This window comes from Enoplosus armatus, chromosome 19 (genome assembly GCF_043641665.1).
Source record: "Enoplosus armatus isolate fEnoArm2 chromosome 19, fEnoArm2.hap1, whole genome shotgun sequence".
Taxonomy (NCBI): Eukaryota; Metazoa; Chordata; class Actinopteri; order Centrarchiformes; family Enoplosidae; genus Enoplosus; species Enoplosus armatus.
The window spans coordinates 18,611,086-18,632,126 of NC_092198.1; the positions used below are offsets into that span (position 1 = coordinate 18,611,086).

General features: G+C 43.1%; 1 protein-coding gene across 1 annotated transcript in view; it reads right to left on the bottom strand.

Moving 5' to 3' along the window:
* Nucleotides 1–245: 245 nt before the first annotated feature.
* Nucleotides 246–21,041, bottom strand: part of scara5 (scavenger receptor class A, member 5 (putative)) — a 57,419-nt gene continuing 36,623 nt past the window's right edge. The window contains exons 8-11 of the mRNA XM_070926035.1: nucleotides 19,472–19,579; nucleotides 15,341–15,406; nucleotides 6,091–6,279; nucleotides 246–379 (exon numbers count right to left, since the gene is read on the bottom strand). Coding sequence (XP_070782136.1) covers nucleotides 246–379; nucleotides 6,091–6,279; nucleotides 15,341–15,406; nucleotides 19,472–19,579 — 497 coding nt within the window. The remainder of the gene's footprint in view (nucleotides 380–6,090; nucleotides 6,280–15,340; nucleotides 15,407–19,471; nucleotides 19,580–21,041) is intronic.

A 21,041-nucleotide genomic window follows, 5' to 3' on the forward strand; every position in this document is an offset into this window, starting at 1 on the left:
CTAAAAATGGTTTAATCGTGAACCTCTAAAAAAAAAAAAAGCTGCAGATTTATGCACAACATGGAGGTCTGTCAGGTGAGGTGGCACTTTTCTGCAGGTAAAAACATAATGTGACACCCCTGGCGATGGTGGGACATTGTGCACCTTGTGCCTTCTTGAAAGTTGAAGGCACTGTTTTAAAAGGAGATGCTCGGGCCCCCGCAGCAGCGTCAGGACCACGGAGGGGGGGGGGGGGGGGGGTGGGTTTAGACGGCGCAGGTCACGCCGGCGTCCTCCACGTGGCCGCAGTTGGTTTTGCCCCAGCCAGGAAACTTACACTGGTGGATGGTGTCTTCAGTCCCTGTGCAGGCCACGTCGTCCATCCAGATCAGACCGATACCTGCACAGAGAGGAGCAAAACATTGTATTTTAGTGCTGTACTTTATCTTATATATATACTGTATATATATATATATAATCTTTCCGACAACTTATATTAACCACTGAATTGAAAGTGTGCGTTGGAGGTGTGTCACGTGTGAATGTAGCAGCTCGACTTGACATCCTGAACTGGTTTGCAGGTTTCGCTCCGTTACGCTGAGCCTGTTCTCTTGTTTTTGTTTTGTTTTCCTCCCATCTGTTTCCCTTTATTTTTCCTCATACTCTTGCCTTTTGCTACGTGAAAACCCGATAAATATATACAACGCAATTTAGATTCCAAAGGTGCACTTTTGGCTTCAGACAATGGCATGACGAAGAAGAAGAAGAAGAAGAAGAAGAAGAAGAAGAAGACGAAGATTATGATAAAATGTGTTATTGTGCTTTCCATATGAATGGTGGTATAACAAACATGCTAAGTAAAACACTGCTCAAAATAATTTCATAGTTATAGACAGCTGATACTTTCTGCTAATGTTTACTACAAACTTCACTATAAAGAACTACACAAGATTAATTATCTGATCTTTGACTGATGTTCAATTCTCGCATCTGTTCAGGACAATATTACCTTTTAATTTTAAACAGATATTTTACAAATTTTTATTGTACATTTTATGCTTATGGTTCTTGACTTTTGCAGTACTTGTTTTTTCTTTTCTCTTACTATGTTTATTGTGACCGTTATGCACCAAAATCCCGGGGGAAAATTCTTTGGAAGTGAAAACCTGCTTGGCAATAAACCGATTTGTGATTCAGATTGAATAAGACCGGGCAGCCTGTAAGTAGCCTGAGAGTCAACACCCGGGGCAAAACACAGCCGGTAAAGCACGCCACTCGCTGCTGCTGAGGGCAACTCAGATGAGTGTGTGTCAGCATTTTTTTCCACTCAGATCCTGACAACAATGTCCAGAGAGACTTTGGTAAGAAAATCAACCTGAAACTATAAAAGTGATTTTAAGAAGCGAATCGAAGCGGAAGTCGACAAAGAGAGACACTCAGAGAGTCCACATCTCCAGAGCAGTGCATGGGTAAAAATGTGGAAACATGAATGAAAAAAAAATGAAAAAAAAAAACACTTTTCTTCATCATCATAAAGATCAATGGTTGAGCCAAAACATGAGAGTTTATTTTGAAGAAAGAGATCACATCTGGACACTTCAGCGCCAGTTCCGAGTTCAGCGTTTTCCCTCTGACGGCTCATTCAAGCATCGCTTTCCCTCCCGTTCATGTCCACAGTCAAAATAATGCAACTGCGGCCAAGGACAACGAACATGTTGGCTGAAGCTGCTCGTGAGTTGAGTCACCAGCTGAAGTCTGCGAGTGCCACACATAGTAGTACAACAGGAATCGCATCAATGAACTCAACACAGTGAATGATTGCTTGTTTTTGGGATGCAGAAGCAGAATGCCCCCCCCCCCCCACATCGTTACCAATGTAACAAAGCTGTTTGGCTGTGTTGTCGTCATGTGAGAAGAAGATTACGTGGAGGACACATCTGCATCTACAAGCAGCTTGTGATCTTCTTGTATGAACTCGTTGCAGATTCTTCAGTCGTTGCTATGCTTCTTTTCCCCCAAAAGTTTAGCGGTTGTAAGAAGATTCAAAGGTCCAAAGAAACCGTCATGATTAGAAGTGTGTGTGTGTGTGTGAGTGTGTATATGAGTCTTCTTCTACTCCCAGCGCTTCCTCCCAGAGTTGTTGATCAGATAATATTGTATCCAGTAATAAAACACACAGTTCCAGCTGTTGAGCAGAGCTTTTGGCAGTATTGTTTTCACTATAAACCTCGGTTCCTGTTTGTAAAACAAGAATCACTGGAGGTTTTAGATAGGTCGGAGGAGATGGTCCTCAGCTGTGAGGGAATAAGACGGAGATCAAGTAACTTTTGGTTGCGCTCACGCGCTGATAGTCCAGTTTAAGGATATATAACTAAAGGGCTCATGTGCTGTAGGTGAGAGGATGAGGCTGACTCATCAGTAGGGCCCTCGAGGCAACATCTGGAGTGTAATCTCTGCTGCTCTGCTCTGAATCCCAACTGTCAGTCGCTGTCGGTGAGGATTTCAAACAAATCGCAGGGCTCAGAAACATCAGATAAAGAAGGGAAGCCAATGTAACAAACATCACGTTGGTCAAGTCACAAAGCACGAAAACAAAACTGAGAAAAAAAAGAGAAGTATAATGAAAAGCACTTCTTCAGCTCCAGGCCAGCAGGCTCATGAGGCTGAACTTAAATAATTTCCTCTTGCAACTGGCAAAAAGTTCAAGGCGCTGTCAAGATCAAGACGACTGAAAGGGTGAATTATCGCCCCCATCGGCGCCATGTGACAAATGATTACTGTTTGGGATCTGTGGAGATGACGGGAACGGAACGTCGAGCCCATTTTTTTTTTTGGTTTAATCCTTGTCGGTGAACGCTGCTGTCCTTAATTTACGTCTGACTTTATTAACTAACCAGGAAACAACAAGAGACAGACCAAGTTCATTAGTCAATACTGAGGGCAAAGGAAACCCGGGACTGCTTTCTCGTGCTAACTGTAAACTGTATCACAGGTGCATGAAAGGGTCAGCGGTGGCGTTGCTCCACTAAGGCTTTTAAAAGTCCAGTCTCTGACTACAATCCAGCACTCCGTGTCAAAAGCAGTGCAGCTCTGGTGCAACACTGGGCCGACAGAAAAGGCACTGAGACTTTCTTATATGTGTGTTTTTGTGTTTGGAAGATTTACTGTATGAAATGTAATCCCTGAAAAATGCTGACTAGGGTTTGGGAACTGGTGGGTTTCCAGTCCTGCCAGTTTCAACTTGGCCCGTTTTTTGTGTTTCTCACCACATTAGAGCTCAATGAGAGCAGCTTAGAAAAGTTAGAAACAGGATGACGTCTTGAAGGCTTTAAATCATCACTGGACACATGAAGTCTCCACTGGAACCCCCACTAATAAAATGTAGGTCGACTCAGGTCAATGTTACTAACAAAGCCCAGAATCCCGTGTGCTTCAAAGGGCTTTACAATCCGTACGACACACAACACGCTCTTCCTCCTCAGACCCTCGGATAAAAAAAAAGAAAAAAAAAGAAGCTAAAATAAAACTTTAATTGGTAATAAAAGCCCACAAACAACACATATCTCTGCAAAACGTGATCAAAAATGTTGCTTTAGAAGCTGATACGAAAACAGCGAACCGCTATCTCAGTCAAACCATGTGCTTCCAACATTCCTGCTTTGCTCCGCTGGCTGCCGACTTCTTCAAAGCAGCATGAAACACCAGGCGCACGTGTCTCCACGCAGGCGTGCACAGGATGGAAATGAGGTATGCACTGGGGAATACACGAGCCCCAGCTGTTCTGCTGCTGCCGCTGCTGCTGCTGCTGCTGCCGCTGCTGCGCCTTCTCAGGGTTTGCTTTAATGGACACGGACCTTTTAAACTGTTTACTCTGGACCTCGGGACACTTTTACGGCACCGTCTGGGGAGTCGGCCCGCTCGCAACAGACAAAACATTTATGACACTTCTCACAAATAAGTGCCGGACCACCAAAAACACTGCGCGGGGTTTCAGGGGAACAGCCGGCTCAATATCAGAGAGGTTTGAAGGATTAAAGGCCCGTTTGGAAAATGAGCGAGCATTTAAAAATGCCCCCCCAACTCTGTCTGCAGAAAATCAGTCCGTCCTGCATTTTGTTAAAAGGCCACTGATTCTCCCTGAGGGTTGGTGTCTGTGTCTCCTCACTGACTACAAGGTCAGACAAACTCTGTCCTCCTGTTTCTAGTCATGGGAGACAGAAATCATTGTCACCTTTACAGAGAAAACTACGATTTGGATTTGCTGGAATTCCTCTGAAACGTTTGAGCTCAATGACGCAAGAGCAGCTACAAATGACTGCGGGACATCACCGTAACATTTTATTTTTCTTCATGGCCGAAACAACAATGCACCTTCACCATGAGAAGGTGTGGTTTCCCCATGTTGTCATGGCAATTCCATTTTTCAGAGAATTTAAAGACTTCTCTTCCATGTTGGCTTCAAAGTTAGGAAGTTAAGTCTTGAGAAAATAGTAGCTGACATAAAACAATCTCACCACAAACGTCACAATTTGAGCTTCTTTTGCACTTTAGCTGCTTCAGCTTCTAGTTTTCATCCATTGCAGACGAATGCGAGTGCGTGCTGATGGCCTGGCGAAGGACCTTTAATGCATTACAATAATTTGAGACGCTGGTTTTTATAATTTCATTTGGGTTTTTCTTAATTTATCATTGACTTGGCTGCACGCCTGATTTGCAAGGCCTCAAAAGTTGCTTCGGACAAACGTGTCTGTCAGATGATGCCATGCCATGCGCAAATACATATTTCATGGGTAAATCTGGGTCTTAAAGGCCTTAAAAGATGTTCAAGTTCAACTAAAGAAATCACAAAGGTAGATGACTCATCTGAAAAGACATATTTGAATTCCAGACCGTTTTTAAATTGAGTCCAGCTGTGATGTTAGTCACTGCTGTTGTCTGGAGGTCGTCCCCTGGAACAAAGGCATGTTTTCCTCCAATTTTCCAGACTTGTTGGTAACAACTCCGCCTGGACAGAGACTCTAAATGACGTAAGGCCGCCTCGGTGAATGAAATAAAATGGAGAGAGAGAGAGAGAGAGAGAGAGAGAGAGAGAGGGAGATGGATATGACCTCGGAGACCATTTCTTGACGCCATCTGGCTCACATGACTTTCCCCATAAAAGCTTAATATTAATCCCTGCAGCATTTTAGGGCACTGTTCAAGTAATACCAATCAAAAAAAAAAGAAAAAAAGAGTTAGTAAAAATCGGAGCTACTTCCATCGGTGAATTTCAACGTGGATACGTGCCGTGGGGGCGGCGTGAGTTTAACTGATTTCCTGCTGCGATTGAGATGTTCTGTATTTCACATACTGAACTTAAAGGGCGAGCACCTTCAAATTCACCATCAAAACACGATCTGCTCATCCTTGCGTTACTTTAGTTGAAACACAGGCGAACTACTTTTAATGCAGCTGAGCCATTGGCCAAATTTGACCACGTTCTCGCCTCCTGCCCGTGTCCATATGGTACGGACATCAACTGAAACTTCCCTGAGGTAGTTCACCACAGTTATCGTGCCTGTCTTTGTAACTGTCCAGCTTACATTATCACTGCATAGTGATAGCCCTGATAGCTACAGTTCCGTACACACTACATTGGATGCCTGCGTCCGCGATACTGTTGCTTAGATACGAGAGAAGGAACGCCATCAGGCAGCACCTCGTATTTCTTGTTTTTGGTATTGATGAGCTCCTGTTTGCTTGACTCAACGTTTGGGTTCCGTGCGGGCCTCTTTGTTTGTTTTGTTCATGTATGATAAAATAGAGGCCATAATCTGCTCTTTTCTTTTGTTTTCAGTCATTACTCTCACTTTGAGCTGCATTCTGTGCACGAAGGGTGCCGTAGAAATAACGTTTATTATCATTATATCAATGTTTGCATGCTGTTTCGTCTTGAGGGTTGGATTTTCCAACGACATCCTGAGCCACAAACGCTCCTCTGAACTTCTTCATCACGCGACGACGATGTGCGTGAAAAGAAACGACTGAATGTTCCCTCGTGATGGATTTTCACACTGTGAAATAACAGCCCGCAGTTTGCATACGTGTGTGTGTGTGTTGGCCGTCCCATACCCTGCCCGAAGCGGCCGGTCTTGTGGACCTCGGTGGCTCCTTGGTATCCCAGCATCCGGCACACCACGTCTCCGTCCTTTTTATCCCAGACGTCGTCGCACACCGTCCCCCAGCGGCGTTCATGGAAAACCTCCACGCGACCTTCGTGAGGACCTGATCCGTTCACCAGCCGCACCAGGGTCTCCTCCACTGCAACACACACACACACACACACACACACACACACACACACACACACACACACACACAACCGTACATTAACATAATGATCTGTGTGTGCAAATACACATATGAATTGACAGAGGCATTTATACACATTTGTTTCTACTATTGAATGTGTTTTTATACATTTATTGGAGTTTTCATGCAATAAAATGTTTGTACCAAACAGCATAAGACTCGCAAGTCTTTATCATTAATTCCAACACGACTACATTGATAGAACACATGACATCTCTTTTATCCTGCGCTTGTTGGCATCGCTTTGAACTCACACTGAGCAGATTATTTTCATTGCAAGTGTTTATGAGTTTAATGAAGGCCTGTAAATCAAACCAACATGAAAACAAACGGAGATGAATAGGTTGTTTTCAACGCGCTGCAACAGAATTCTTTCCATAACCCACAGAAATAGTCTTTGATTCAACAAGAAAAATAAATGAAATTATGCAGAGCGAGGAAACTTTTTCTTTCTTCCTCTTATGTGACCCCCCCCCCCCCCCCCCGTAAAAAGGTGGGGGGGTTACAACAATTTGGGATTGAAGCTCTGTCCAAAAGTAATCTTTCCCCTCCTGTGAACCTGACCGGTTGAAGGATTTTGAAATTGATAACTTCCTTCTTTGGAACTTCGCCGCATGCATCTGTAAGCATTTATCCAGTCACCTCATTGGACAAGACTCCAGGAAGTCACTGCTCCTGGTAAAGAAATAGTCCGGTACACAACCCCTCGTAAAACCGAAACTTTACACTTTCTGTACGGGTTCAACAAACGAGATATAACTTTTTTTCCCCTGTGAGCTTCAGATGTGCTGTTTTGCACAAGATTTTTTTTTAACCTCTACCCCTCCTTGTGCTAAGCTAGGCTATCCAGCTGCTGGCACAGCTGCATACATGAGAGTCGTATCAATCCTCACTCCCAGCAAGAAATTGAGCGAGCGTATTTCTCGATATGTCCAACTACTCCTTTAAAAACCTGGATTACTACACACATTTCACCACACACAATATCAAACGTGTGTTGAGACACAAATAATCAGAAATAAAGTGAAGAGTCCAGGGAGTTGCAATTAATAATTAAATACAAAAATGACGCTGGAAGGAATTGGGTGGTGAAAAGTGTCTTGAGTCTGCATGTAGCAGTGTTAGCAGCATGAAATACAGTTATTGCGCTTGCGGCATCAAAAACACAAAAAGAGTAATAATGTGTAAAAAAAAAAAGAAAATACACATCAGTCAAGTCACTGTTGGACATTTGCTAATTTCTAAAATCAATAAGCATTTAGCATTTTGCTTATAATCTAAAATATAATAACTATTAAAAATACAACGTGTCAACTCTCTTTGGATTCAGGGATGCAGTGCCTTGCTCAGGAGTACTATGGCCGAGAACTTGCACACAAGGATTTACCTACATTATAATCTGAGTGGCGTGTGTGTGTGTGTGTGTGTGTGTTTGTATTAGCAGGAGCTTCGTGGATCCACGGTACATCTCGTATTCTTGAAACTATGCAGCAGCTGTACTCGTATAATTGACTTGATTTATCACCTTTCAGACTGCAGAGAGAAAATGAGACAGAGGGGTAAACACACACACACACACACACACACACACACACACACACACACACACACACACACACACACACACACACGCTGACTGAGACCCCTGAAAAAAAGTGCTGGAGAGCAAAGCCAGACACATTATCTACACAGGATATTAGTCTCATCAGACCATCATAAATTTTAACTGTGAACCATTTAACTCTCATCATACAGCCAAGCACTTTGCACTCACTAGCCCATCATAATTTAATATCTACCATAACATTATACTATCATATCTGCTGCACATATTTGTATCATGTTCTTGCAGAAAACCAGGAAATTAAAACCAGATAAATAGATGTACTTTCAACCACCTTGTCGCTCTTTTTTTTTTTTCAGACTGAGAAAAAGACAAGAGAGGAAAGGCAGCGAGTGCTAGAAAAGCACGAGGGACGAGTAATTGAATACGCAATTACCTGACACAGATGTTGAAACTATTTGATCACTCGTCACACACAAAACGGCCCCCCTTTATTCGATCGCTATGAAGTTGGGTAGAAACTGGAGGACCCTGCAGGCATGAAGATGAAGACGTATCGCAGCGTTTTAATACTTCTCATAACGGTGAGCTGCTTTTCTTTAACGGGATACTTTACTTTTAAATAAAATCTCCTCCAAGTCTTCTCGTCACCGCCGATTCATTAAAAAACTAACTTTCATTAGCTGCTTTTATCTTGTCACATATTTCTGTGTTCTTGGTGAAACCAAATACAGACAAACATAGTACAGTGTCAATAGCATTAGTGCTAATATCACAATATATCATTATACATGTTTAAATGCAAATAAGGGTTTTATGATTTTGCATTATCGATGTGAATCTGCAAAGTAACCAACTTATCAAACTGCTGTAGTGGAGTAGAAAGTACAATTTCCATCTGAACTGTAGTGTAGTAGAAGTATAAAGTAGCAGAAAATAGAAATACTCTTGGAAATATACTTGTAAATTACAGCTACCTCAAAATTGTACTTCAGTAGAGTACTTGAGCAAATGGACTTTGTTACTTTCCACCACTGTTCATATCCATTTACACACTCTTTACATGTGATAATGTTTGTCTGATGTGGTGAGCGGTCTATACACTAAAAGAACCTTTAACCTTTTAAACATTTACATTCTGGAAAGATACAAAAGTATCTATCATTGCATAATGTAGACAATCAAACAAAGTGTATCACATCCATCACATCGCAGACTGGCTCATCCGTCGTCTGTCCCATGTATTGCCCTTGTCTTCACGTCTGAATACCCCTGAGACATGACTCACCACTTTTTCACATCTCTCTCTCTCTCTCACTCACTCTATTCGTCTTTTTCTCTCTGAGCCCTTCATCCCTCCCCTCCCTGTAAAGTGCCTGAGGCTCCCCACTGTGCAAATGAGAGACTCTGGGGAGAAGAAGAGGAGGAGGAGGAGGAGGAGGAGGAGGAGGAAGGAGAGGAAAGGTTCTGGATGGAGGCAGCACATGTAGACTTTAGTCTTCCGAGATAATGAGAACCATACAGGCAAACTTCGCAGACATTCATACCTCTGCCATGCAGAGCTGGACTGCGACTTATTTGAATTGTGCTGAATTATGTCAAACTGGTGGAAGTCCGCTTGATTTATTTTGCCGTGAACTTTGGTAGAAATCAGGCAGATGCATGACGAGAAGGTTAAAGTGCATCAATCTGTTTTACTGTAAAAAGATATAGCGCAGCCGAGATGTTGGATGACACTGCAGCTGGACGCCTTTCACGCTTTCGATTTAGAATTATTAAGATGTAAAACGTATTCTAATCTTTCTAATTTAAGAATGACAAACTCCTCTATGGTTAGAGTGAACATTTTCTAACTTCCTAGGCTCATGAAATCCCCTGAAACCCTTTGCATGACACCGTAAATGCATTATCTCCAAGCAAAACATTTGTTTCCTTCAAACATTGGCTTTCAAAATGACAACAGCGAACCTTTACTGATCACTAGACCCATCCCCTGAACAGCAATTGTCCAATCATAGCCAAGCAATCGTACCTAGGTACTGCAGATGCTGAAGCTGTGTGCATGAGGCTGTAGTAAGAGGGACACTTTAAAGAGTTTGAAAGGGTGGTGTCTCTTTTTTGGGGTTAGACACTGCTGCAAATGTTAGCATGTTTGGCTAACTTTTATTCCACATGTAGCCATCAAGCGCACACTAAAGGCTCCTCACACACAGGAATCTGGTTTTAAACTGAGTCCGTTGGAAACATTAAAACATCAGTTGGCGATCTGTCTAAATTCAAGGACCCATTGTTTTAAAAACATTATGACATTTATAGCGGTGCCGTTAACTACAAGAACAGAAAGCTCGACAGGCAGAGCAACGGTAACTAAGGGCAGCACATTGCTTGGCGAAAACATTTTTCTGGCGTCGTTCAACCTCGTTTCCAAATGGTGTTTAAATATCATAAAACATCAACAGGTCAAAAACCCGCCAATTTCATTTTTTGGATCAAAATGTAAGAAAATGAATTTCGCTGTTATTCCTGTGGTGGAAACTAAACCTCAAAAAGCTGAATCCAACGCAATACTTAACAAGACCTTAACTTTATGTACTTGATGGCTTTTCTTGAGTCAAAAAGCTCGTGCGCTACAACAAATATGCACACAGAGAGACAAGTGGGAAGGCAAAATGAATACTTCTTTAAGCAATTGCCCAAGAAGTCATGGAACCTCCACAGTCTGACAGCTCTCATGTTCACCTCGGACACAGCCAACAAAGTGGCTCACCATAAAGCAGAAACACTCCCTAATTTGGGATACAAATTTGACATTTCATAACAAGCCTTGTACCTGCTTTTTTTTTTGCGTGTGTGAAAGTGGGGAAATGAATGCGAGCTGCGTGAGATATGTTTTTATACTGTTTTTGTCCAGGGAAAAGTAGACGAGTGAGCTCCTCCAAAGTGTTGGTGGTCGTCCAAGTGGTTCGAGCCTCAGAGGCCAGGGGAGCTACAGCACCAGCACTGTCAATACCTGAAGAAGGCCAGAACACGGAGTGATCCTGTATTACTAATGTTTATCTGGCAGGCAGGATGGATCTGGACTGGACAGGACTGAATGGCTTCAGGATAACAGTTAACTAGCTCCATCTGTTCATAAAAACGGTCTCCTTAAAACTCCGACGTTATTGTCTTTCTGGTCTCTTTAATGTTTTCCTTCTCTTGGCTCTTGCGTTCTCATTTCTGTCTGTTTAGCATAATTTGTTTGCTTCTAATTCGATTTTCTTGGCCAGTGCACAAGCACACTCAAAATCTGGCGCGCATACAAGCATCTTTGGAAACCAGTTCCAGTGTGTGCCTCTCATGTGACCTTTGTTTTTTTGTTTGTTTTTTTTTTTACATCAAAAACGCTTTTCTGCAGAGTGTTAGATGAAATATGATACCACTCTCATATTTGTTCGGTAGATATAAGGCCACACCCAGCAGCCGGTTAGCTTAGCTTAGCATAGAGACTGGAAGCAGGGGGAAACAGCTAGCCTGGCTCCGTCCAACGGTTACAAAATCCCGCCTACCAGCACCTTTAAAGCTCACTAATTGACATCATGTAAAAGACCATGAAAGGGTCAAACTGAGAAGTAAAATAACGGTGTTAAGACTGACTCACCTCACTGCTCTTAAGTGAGCGTCTCTGCATGTGTGTTTGCTTAACTGTGCGCGCATGAAATTAGAAATGAATTAAATTAGATTAAACGACACTGTGGGGGAGCTGCGTTGTTCTGTTCCAGCAACATATAATTGGGTTCAGCGAATAAAAAGTGAACATGAATAATAAAACCGGGCTGAGTGGGGGGTATTTAAACATAATTAAGTGAAAACTGAAGAGTAGAAAATACACATACTGACTGATCTCTGATTCTGTTCCTCAGTTATTGATGTTGGAGGGTGACACCGAGTACAGATTCCAGCTTGGCTTCAGGTGGACCTCCACATGAATATAATGACACGGTGCTTTCCTGAGCGCCCCCCCCCACCCCCCCCCACCCCGAGTTCCAGAGTGAACACACATTTCTCACTAGAGTCCGAAGCAATCAGTGAAATCATTTATATTTGGATCCTTGTAGCTGCACAGGTTCACTGTAAAAAACAGCCTGTCAAACGTTAAACCCACAACACTTAAAGTGGGACCCCGGAGATCAAACTGTCGGCTGGACTCTGAAGGTATGTGTGTGTGTGTGTGTGTATGTGTGTGTGTGTGTGTGTGTGTGTGTGTGTACTCATGCATCCCTTCCAATCTCTCTTGTAATATGTCAACCGTCAAATGAAAATTACACACAATTTTGCAATGGCCCAAAAATGAAAAACAAACCGAGTGCTTTGTTGCACACACACATGGGAAAAGTGTCTTTCAGGAATTATAATAGGCGAGACGTTGGACTTTAGCCTCAGCTAATGTTGGACACATGTCCGATGTGATATGACACAGTGCAGGTCATGACATTCTCATCGGCCTCCGATGAAGTCAGGGAGCCACGGAAAGATTCATAGGAATACACAATAATGTGAATGGATTCAAGTGTGTTAATCTGCTCTAATATGAGCCACAACCTTTAGCACGTCCAGCTAACTAGCTACAGTCACTACATCACTTTGTGGGGTTACAGGTTACGTTAAAAAAAAAAAAAAAAAACGAGTAGCAACAGTAATTAAGGGAGCAGGGTTTAGCAAACGTTCTACTGTTACTGGTTTGAAGATTAAAGCAGATTCTAAACTGCTACTATATTTACATAAACACGGAGGATTTCATCACGAAACACCAGGAACACTACGCGTGTCAGAGAGGATGATCTACCGCGTTCACACGGAGGAAGACAGCGCTTCCGTCAATTCACGTGGAAGTTCACTCGAGAGGCGATCCCCCCAAAAAAACGGTGTTCTGTCTCTATTTTATTCTGTTTTTGTCCTTTTCTGTCGTTTGTTTCTCTCCTTTCACTTCACGTGTGTTTCCGGTGACTTTAAGAGGCTTCATTGTTAATCAAATGAACATAAATCAAGATAAAATAGAGGACAATTATGTCACGCGGGTGAAAGATCTCTTCCTCGCTCTCGCTCACACCACAATCTGGTGTCCATTTGCTCTTTTTTTACTCGGCTTTCGGCAGAGCTAAAGATCGTGATCCTGTCGGTGACATAATGCCCCGTATGGCAGGTTAACACCCAACATGTGTGGACGAACGCGCACTTTACCCACAGTGGTTTTGGGTCACTGGTGCTGATCGTAAAGGTATGCGCTGTGTGCTTTGAAGTGTAAAAGGACCCGAGGCATGCGTCACACGATGAATCAGCCGCATGCGGTTTTTGTGACAGAAAAGTGCGCGACGCGGAGATTAGATGTTTCTGACAGCCAGCAGCATGTGGTCTCAGTCTGTCTTTCTTCCTCTGAAACCTCCAGACATCCGCGTCCCCGTGAACGACGTGAGGAAAGAAATGATCTCTGTGACGGGACAGGAACAGCATTCAGACGGCCGGAGGATCGAGTCTGTTGCCTCACTGATGTGAACACCACTCCGTCGCTCACCACATTGAGAACAACCATCATGATGCAACAAAGGAAGAAAGAAAAAAAAAATGAAATGTCAGTGGTTTTGGGGTCTTTAATGTTTTTCTTTTTTCTTTCTACCTGGATCCAGATCGGTGGTTTTGTTTGAGGTTTCAAGCTTACCACCACTGGACATGTGCATACACATAATGGTTTTCAGATCCGTTTGATGTACACTACGCCATGTGGTCCTTCACCGTGTGGCGGAAACCGTGAGATTATGCTGAAAAGAAAAGCAGATCTACTTAAGATCCTTTAAACTTCCCACCGCTCTTTGTACAGGATATCAGGTGGGGCAGTGATGTATGTTTGAGGCCCCATAAAGTCATCAGCTCGTAAATTTTTGTTCTTGTATTGCCAAATGTTGGTTTTGGATCACATGCACTGATATATGGTGGTGCCCCGGAGGATTCTCTTTGCTGCGACTGTGCAGCCGGACTGCATTGCATTAATGCCTACGCTGTTTTATTTGATGCTGCTTCAAAACATTTGTAAAATCAAAGTTGTTAAAGTTTAAACATCCATTTTATCTCAGGAACCTCAGGCTCAGGTTAGAGCTGCATGTCCTAGTTCATAACTAAGACTCGAAACATCTTACATAAGACTTCATTTCTAACACATTCATATGTTTGTATCCTATCCTTCTGCTGCAACAAACGCAGCTTCTCCACAGAGATCATTATCGTTACATTGTCATTTGTCATTCTGAGTTTAGAGTGTGATGTTACAAATGCAAATTCATCTTGGAAAATGAATGTGATCGTTAAATTCATCCAGTTTGCCTGAAAACAGTTTTGGGTGTTGAGAGGAAAAGCCTCAAAATTGTTGTAGCTTTATTACTCCAAATTCATTTTCTATGTCTGTGAGCATTTCTGAATTAAAAGCCATCGCAGCAGCAAGAGAATAAAACCCTTTTTTACTTGTTGCTCATCTAAAAAGAAGAGGAGGATGGATGGAAAACACATAAAGCAGTGTCACTGGTTTGTTACCACACTAATTAGTGGGAATATGACACGTAACAGAAGCTGTTCCAACATGCTTTCCCCCAATGAAGTCTACAAAACACTTAATTTCAGTGTTGAATCTTTTAGCAGACCGCGTTCACTTCACTGTTTAACCATATTGGATTAACTGACATCTACACTGGTCTGTCTACATGCATGTGTGGTCATCTTACAAGCTCTCAGCTACGGCTGGCAGCAGCACGTCAATGAAGTCACTCGTCCAAAAGAGAGACTTGGGAGTCTTTACGGGATGTTATTATTTGGGGGGGGGGGGGGGGATTTCAGTTGATGGTATAAAAAAAAGATCTTTCCAGCTTTGCTTTTCTGTTTTGTTGTTATTAAGCCTGTTAAACTCTGCTGAGGACCCCTTGAAACCCCCTAAAGGACCCTGGAAGATCCTAAATTAACTAAATAACTTGTCACTGTCACCAGGACAGACTTCATGGGCAGCTGAGGTACTTTTGCCCCTTTCTTCCCTAAAAACAACAGCATTGGTCCAGTCCTCAAACGTCTCAATTATGACTAGACTCACTGAGGAGCGACGGCGGGGAGTTGCGTGACGTCGTTATACCGTCGCAAAGGGAGGCTCGCGTGGATGCTCAGGTCAGCAAAGTGTGTGATTTGGACGCGAGGAGCTGTTCCTTCAAACTGCTCCTTTAACCAAGAAGTTCCAATTGCCTAAACCTGACCAAACCTTGGCCACGGCGTTCATTGTTTTCGTAAACCACCACGCGCATTTTGGAAGACAGAGACAAATATGCCAATCTGCTGACAGGGGTGCAGGATCAGTCAAAGGCGATAATGAATGAACGAATGCCGTCTTTTCTTTCTTCATGTCTTTACACTGTTCATTCACATATCAGCTCTTACCTGTTTTCTCTCCTCGGTCTCCTCGATCCCCCTTCTCCCCCTTAAACCCTCTGTCTCCTCTGTCACCTGAGGACAAAACAGAGAAACAAACTGAAAATCACATAAAACTTCACTGAGCAACAATAAAATCTTGACGGGTAAAATGTGACTCTTCCCAGAACTTACCTGGGACTAAAACACATGTATTAGCATTGAATTACTACAGTGAAACATGAGATTTTGTTCTTATTATTTAGTAGAAAAAGCCTCTATCATCACTAATAATATCCCATTTTTAATTAAAGAGCAAGAATGGTAGAACCTCTGCATCAGTCGAACCCTACACCCCGCAACCTACACTACATGTGTGCTACACTGACAACCACAACATAGCACACATGGGGGAAGAAATGTATGTGTGCAAATGAAATAACACACAGGAGCAGCTCAACCATCGACGGGTTTATATTTTAAGACCTTTCCTCTTCCTCACACCCATTTCCTCTCCTTTGTACTCCTTTGTATATTTTAAGAAAAGGCCTCGAAAATAGCCAGCCCTGTAATCTTGCCTTGTGATACGGGCATAGAATGTAAAATTAGAGGACACCCACCCTGCGTCTGGTGCTTAATTTACCTCTAAAAGTTGTGTGTTTAAATGCTCTTTTTCTGCTGTGGAGGTGAATGAGGTTGAAAGGGAGGAAAGAGAGAAGGCAGGGGTATTGAAAACAGATCCTGAAATAAAAAAAGGTACCAGTGTCACGGTGATTTCCTGGAGTATTTTTTTACAGTGTAGACGTTGGCACGTTGGAAAAGTCAATGTAAGTAAAAACACCCTCATTTGTGGTTTCTGCAAAATGATGGTACGTTTGCGACACCTCCCTCCAATCAGCAGCTTGGAGACGACTATTTCTCATTTGATTCCATTTCAAAAAAGTGATTGTGAGCTTCCAAACTCCCGGCAATAGCGCCCCGAAGCAGGAGAGGGTCTGTTTCAGCACCATTTGTTGCAAATTTTCAGCCATGAGGTTTGAAACCACAAGTGGGATCGGCTTCAAGTCGGCATTTATCCCACCTTTAATTTGACTCTTTTCTTTTCACATCCAAGACCACAGTGCAGCTGCCAGCCCGAGGTGGCACCCGCTCCCACCTACCATGTGTTACTGTATGCGCGTGTCCACGGCTGAGTGGCGTAGCTAACACCACACCCTCCGCTGTCAGTGTCACCTCCATCTTGACCACATCCTTAACAACTAAATAACACTGTGTGGGGAAAAACCCAAGCACACTGGTGAGCTACTGCTGAGCCACAAGAGACAACAGATGCATTTGATTTGAAAACTGCACAAGTCATTTCGTATGCTGGCGGCCCTGAATGGCAGCAATGGGTAAATGTCTGAAATCGGAAGCATTTAAAGCTTCTCTCATTAACAGTTTTAGCCTCGTCAGCGGCTAAAAGTTGAAGTTGCTCCATTGGATGGGTAGAAAGACAACTGTTTGCTAACGTGTTAGCCATAACCACTTGATAATGTGATAATACTTCTGGGCTGGGAGTCTGTTAACTTGTTATATGGTTGTTCTTCCCACGAGTGGCCTGGAAAACAATTGATGCAGCGCTAAAACACCAAGAAATGACCAAACGCAGCTTGTTCAGCTCAAGCTGATCTGCGATGCTTCACAATGAAAGAAAAAAGGCCAACACCTAATGCGCTCCCCGCTCAGTCTGCCCGCCCGCCATTCATCTATAAAAAGAAACCATGAAGCTTCCCAGTGCTGTTTTAACAAGCTTTCAGCATCCCTCCTCCCTCCACAGCTGAGCAACTCCCTTACGCTGAGGCCCCCCCCGTTCACACCAGAAAGTCCACAAACTCTTCATCCTCCACTGGTTTCTTAAACCCACAACCAGACCCCAGATGGGTGAAAGCACAGGCAGACATTGTTGCAAACTGCTGGAGTGTAGATGGCCAAACATCCCACGAAGATCCGAGTTTTCTTCACCTTGTCTCCATTTTCTTGAGAAACCCTTATTTGCGTGGTGTTTTGAACTGCTCTTCACATAATTGACTTGTCAGTCAAACAATGTTGCCAGCACCAGAGCTCTTTGTGGGTGACACTCTTTTCATGTGTGTTCAGCCATGCTGGCTATCGCTGCCCTGGCTAATTTTCCATGTTCTCCTGTGTTCACTCCAAAACGCATCAGAGGCCTGTCACACCACATTACATGCAAGCCATGATTTGCAACAAAAGACAGTTTCCTCTCTGCCGTTTTGACACGTAGCAAGCCGCCTTGACAGTGCTGACCTTTGACGGACAGGAGTCGATGGTACAAATACATACTTTTCAAACCATGTGAACTTATTGTCTTATTAGCAAATGTTGTTAGTGCTTCACCACTGTCTCACAATTGCTTCCAGTTAAGACCTAAAAGGCCAAGCGCTGTCTGTCTAACATTTACTGGAAGCACGTACAGGAAGGGCGGGACAGTTATATCAATCAGCAATACGTACATCCATCTATATAAAAATGCACCAAAACTAGAGTGGAGTCTGGTGCCAAGTGTTGAGCCATAACAACCAAGCGCAGAGGACAACAGATCAGCCTGGTCCAAGGTTTTGAGAGCTACTGGCCAACGTAGGGACTGTGGGACTCCAACACTGGACATTTCAGCCAAACCCAATTGTGATCGGCAACAGCTGTTGGCTAAACACACACACACACACACACACAATGACACGCTGACATGAGAAAAGACTCCGGCGCTTTATCATATTTGTCATGGCTGTGTCTTCCCCAACAGTGCTCAGTGTGTTTTTGTTATCGTTGGTACTGTCCAGCTGGTGATGCCAGAGTGGAAACATCAGCGCCCCCCAGGGGGTCTACGTAGATCCAGACTGGTCCGGATAAATGGATGGATGAGAGGACGGAAGGAAAGGCAGAGAAAATCAGAGAAGAAATAGACACATTTCAACACTAGGTCATCAAGGTATCGTGTGTTGAAAATCTGTTTTTTTTTTTTTCTTTTTATTCCAAAAGCTGACATCAAATTCCAACTGTGCTGCAGCAGATTATTCTCATGTTTACTTGGAAAATTTGAACACTCGGGTCAAAGAAATACATATTTATTTATAGTGTGCAATGGAAAACTACTGGAAATAGAGTGGTGAAGAATTTCCTCTCTTCCAGTGCCTAATGGTGTATTCAGCTGGCTTGACACCATAAATGGCTCATTATGGATTTTGCATCACATATAAGAATTATTGGCCAACTCTCAAAGAGGCATTGGGCTCTCCGCCAAAGCATATATAATAATTAGATGGGTGGTTGCTGTAGGATCGCTATGGGTCACAGCATCACCTTAAAAAATGAATAACCAACCCAATAACGAACCCCTTCCTCCACTGAAAAACCACAGTGGCTCTCTACGGTTCTCTGGCTGAATCGGATGGCTCCCCCGCACACATGAATGACACAAAAATACTGGAAACACTACAAAGAGTCATTTTGAAGTGTTTATGAAACTCAGAAAAGTGCACTCATCGTTTTACAGCTGAATGTTTACGTGTGCTAAAATCGGCTGATCTGATTAGCACAGGCAGCTGTTTTCTTTTGGAAATGAATAAAGGAAGATATGGATAGTTAAGCAATTATAACTTGTGCCACCTGTTAGTGATGGAGGATGTGTGAGAGGCTCGGTTTGCGCTGAGGAATTTTCTACTCTGGCAGCGAAGTCAACATCTCCTGCAGCCGCTCGAGGAGCGAGCTTCTCGGTTCCGATGTCAGAAATGATTTGAGCTGTGAACGCGTTGACAAGATTCAGCTGTGAGTTGTGCGAGACTCCCGGGAGCTTTTTCTACTGACTTGTGAATGACGAACTGTTGGGTGAGTGAGTAAATGACTCACTCTAATATGACTTCTACTACTGTGGCCCCATGAAGTACACGCCCTCATATTTTGTACACTGGGATCATCGTATTATACTCTGATCATAGTAATTTATCTGTGCTGCATGTTCTTGTGCTTACATACGTTCTCTTGGTCGTGGCCTCAACGGATCAGGCCAGAAATGATCAAAAAGTCAACTGTTATTTGCTTTAATAGCCTAGATGAGCCTTTTAAAATCATGGACTGATTGATTTGAGAAATAAAAGGCAATACCTCTGGGACCGGGAGGTCCAACTTCTCCTTTTTCTCCCCGAACACCGTCGACCCCAACAGGCCCTTTGACTCCCCGAAGGCCCTGGATGCCCTTTTCTCCTGTAAAACCTGAAACACAAACGCACACAAGCTTGAATTCAATAACATGATAAATAAACCTCCAATAGGAAAACTGTGTGGTCATAACATGCTGAAATGCCGGTCGTCAGACCTCCTCGACATGACCTATAACACTATTCAAAGTGCCTTAACGATTGTGGCTTTTATGTGCTTTAATGGTGAATCAAGTTAAGTAAATCTGATCAAAAATGTTTTGCGTAGACATTATCAGAAATAAAACTGCATGTTCAAATCCATCTTTCGAAAAGCTCCACTAAACGCATCACAGCTGGAGTTGTTTCTGATTTGTTCCCCTAAATAAACAATTTCTAAACTCTCTTTAATTAGCATTTGAAGTGGATTCCTGCTGTGGCACCAATCAGGAAGCAATAATAATAATAATAATAAGGATTTTGTCTAAACGTTCATTAACAACTCATTCAGGTTCACTTTTATCTGCGGATAATTGCAACCCTATACACAGAAATCTGGAAAAAAGTACCAACAATGGCCTTTATGTCCACCTTGCCAATAAGCCTGGTTGCTTCCTGCCTTCCTGACATCATCAATATGAGATACAAAGATGTTGAAAGTGATGTTAAAGTTGGTCTGTGTCTCCTTCCACCACCTGCCAATGCTTCAATCTTCAACGCTTGCCGACGCTGGAAGAATGGCAGTCCCCTTTGTTTTGATCCATAAAGCAATCCCTCAGATTTCCCTGCTAACTCCTACCATGCGGCACACAATGGGAACGTTTGTTTACAGTAAGCACACTCGAATGTCTCAAAATGAACGTGGTAATGAGTTATTGATTGCACTGTTGAAGCCAGCACAATCTTTGTCAAACGTCGCTGTACCCTGATACGCTCTGATTGCACTGTTGTGACTACTCAGCAATCTGAATGAAATAATTAGACTAAATGCTTCAGAGCCAGAAACACACACACACACACACAAAACTTATGATGGATGTTTTCTGTGGTTTTCTGTCTTTTCTGCTGTGAAGGGTCAATAACTCTCTCCTCCGCAAACCCACTGGGGAAAAAGCTCAATCAATCATATTTTGGAAGGAGTGCAGCAGTGTTCTTTGTGTTCTGCAGGACAGTCCAACTAGATCCTTCAACAAGTCCAGAAAGGATTTTTAGAGCCTGGATGTGATGATAGATTCCTTTGGCTTCAATGCAAATGGAGGAACAGAGTGCTGCATTATAGATTATGTAGGCCTGTTAAAAGCATGGGTGGGTTGTTTTTTTGTTTTTTTTATCATCAAAAAGACCAGTCAGCAGAATAAAAATACATTCATTCTAATGTAGCTAATTAGCATGAGCCGTCAAGCGACTGTACGTCATGTTCTGTTATGTGATTACTGTTTGGGTCTGTTCAGGTAGGCACCGCTTCTGATTGACAGACCAGGTCTGATTGTCCTGGGGCTCCTGGGCATGTCTTCCTGGGAGAGGGATCCCTCCGACGT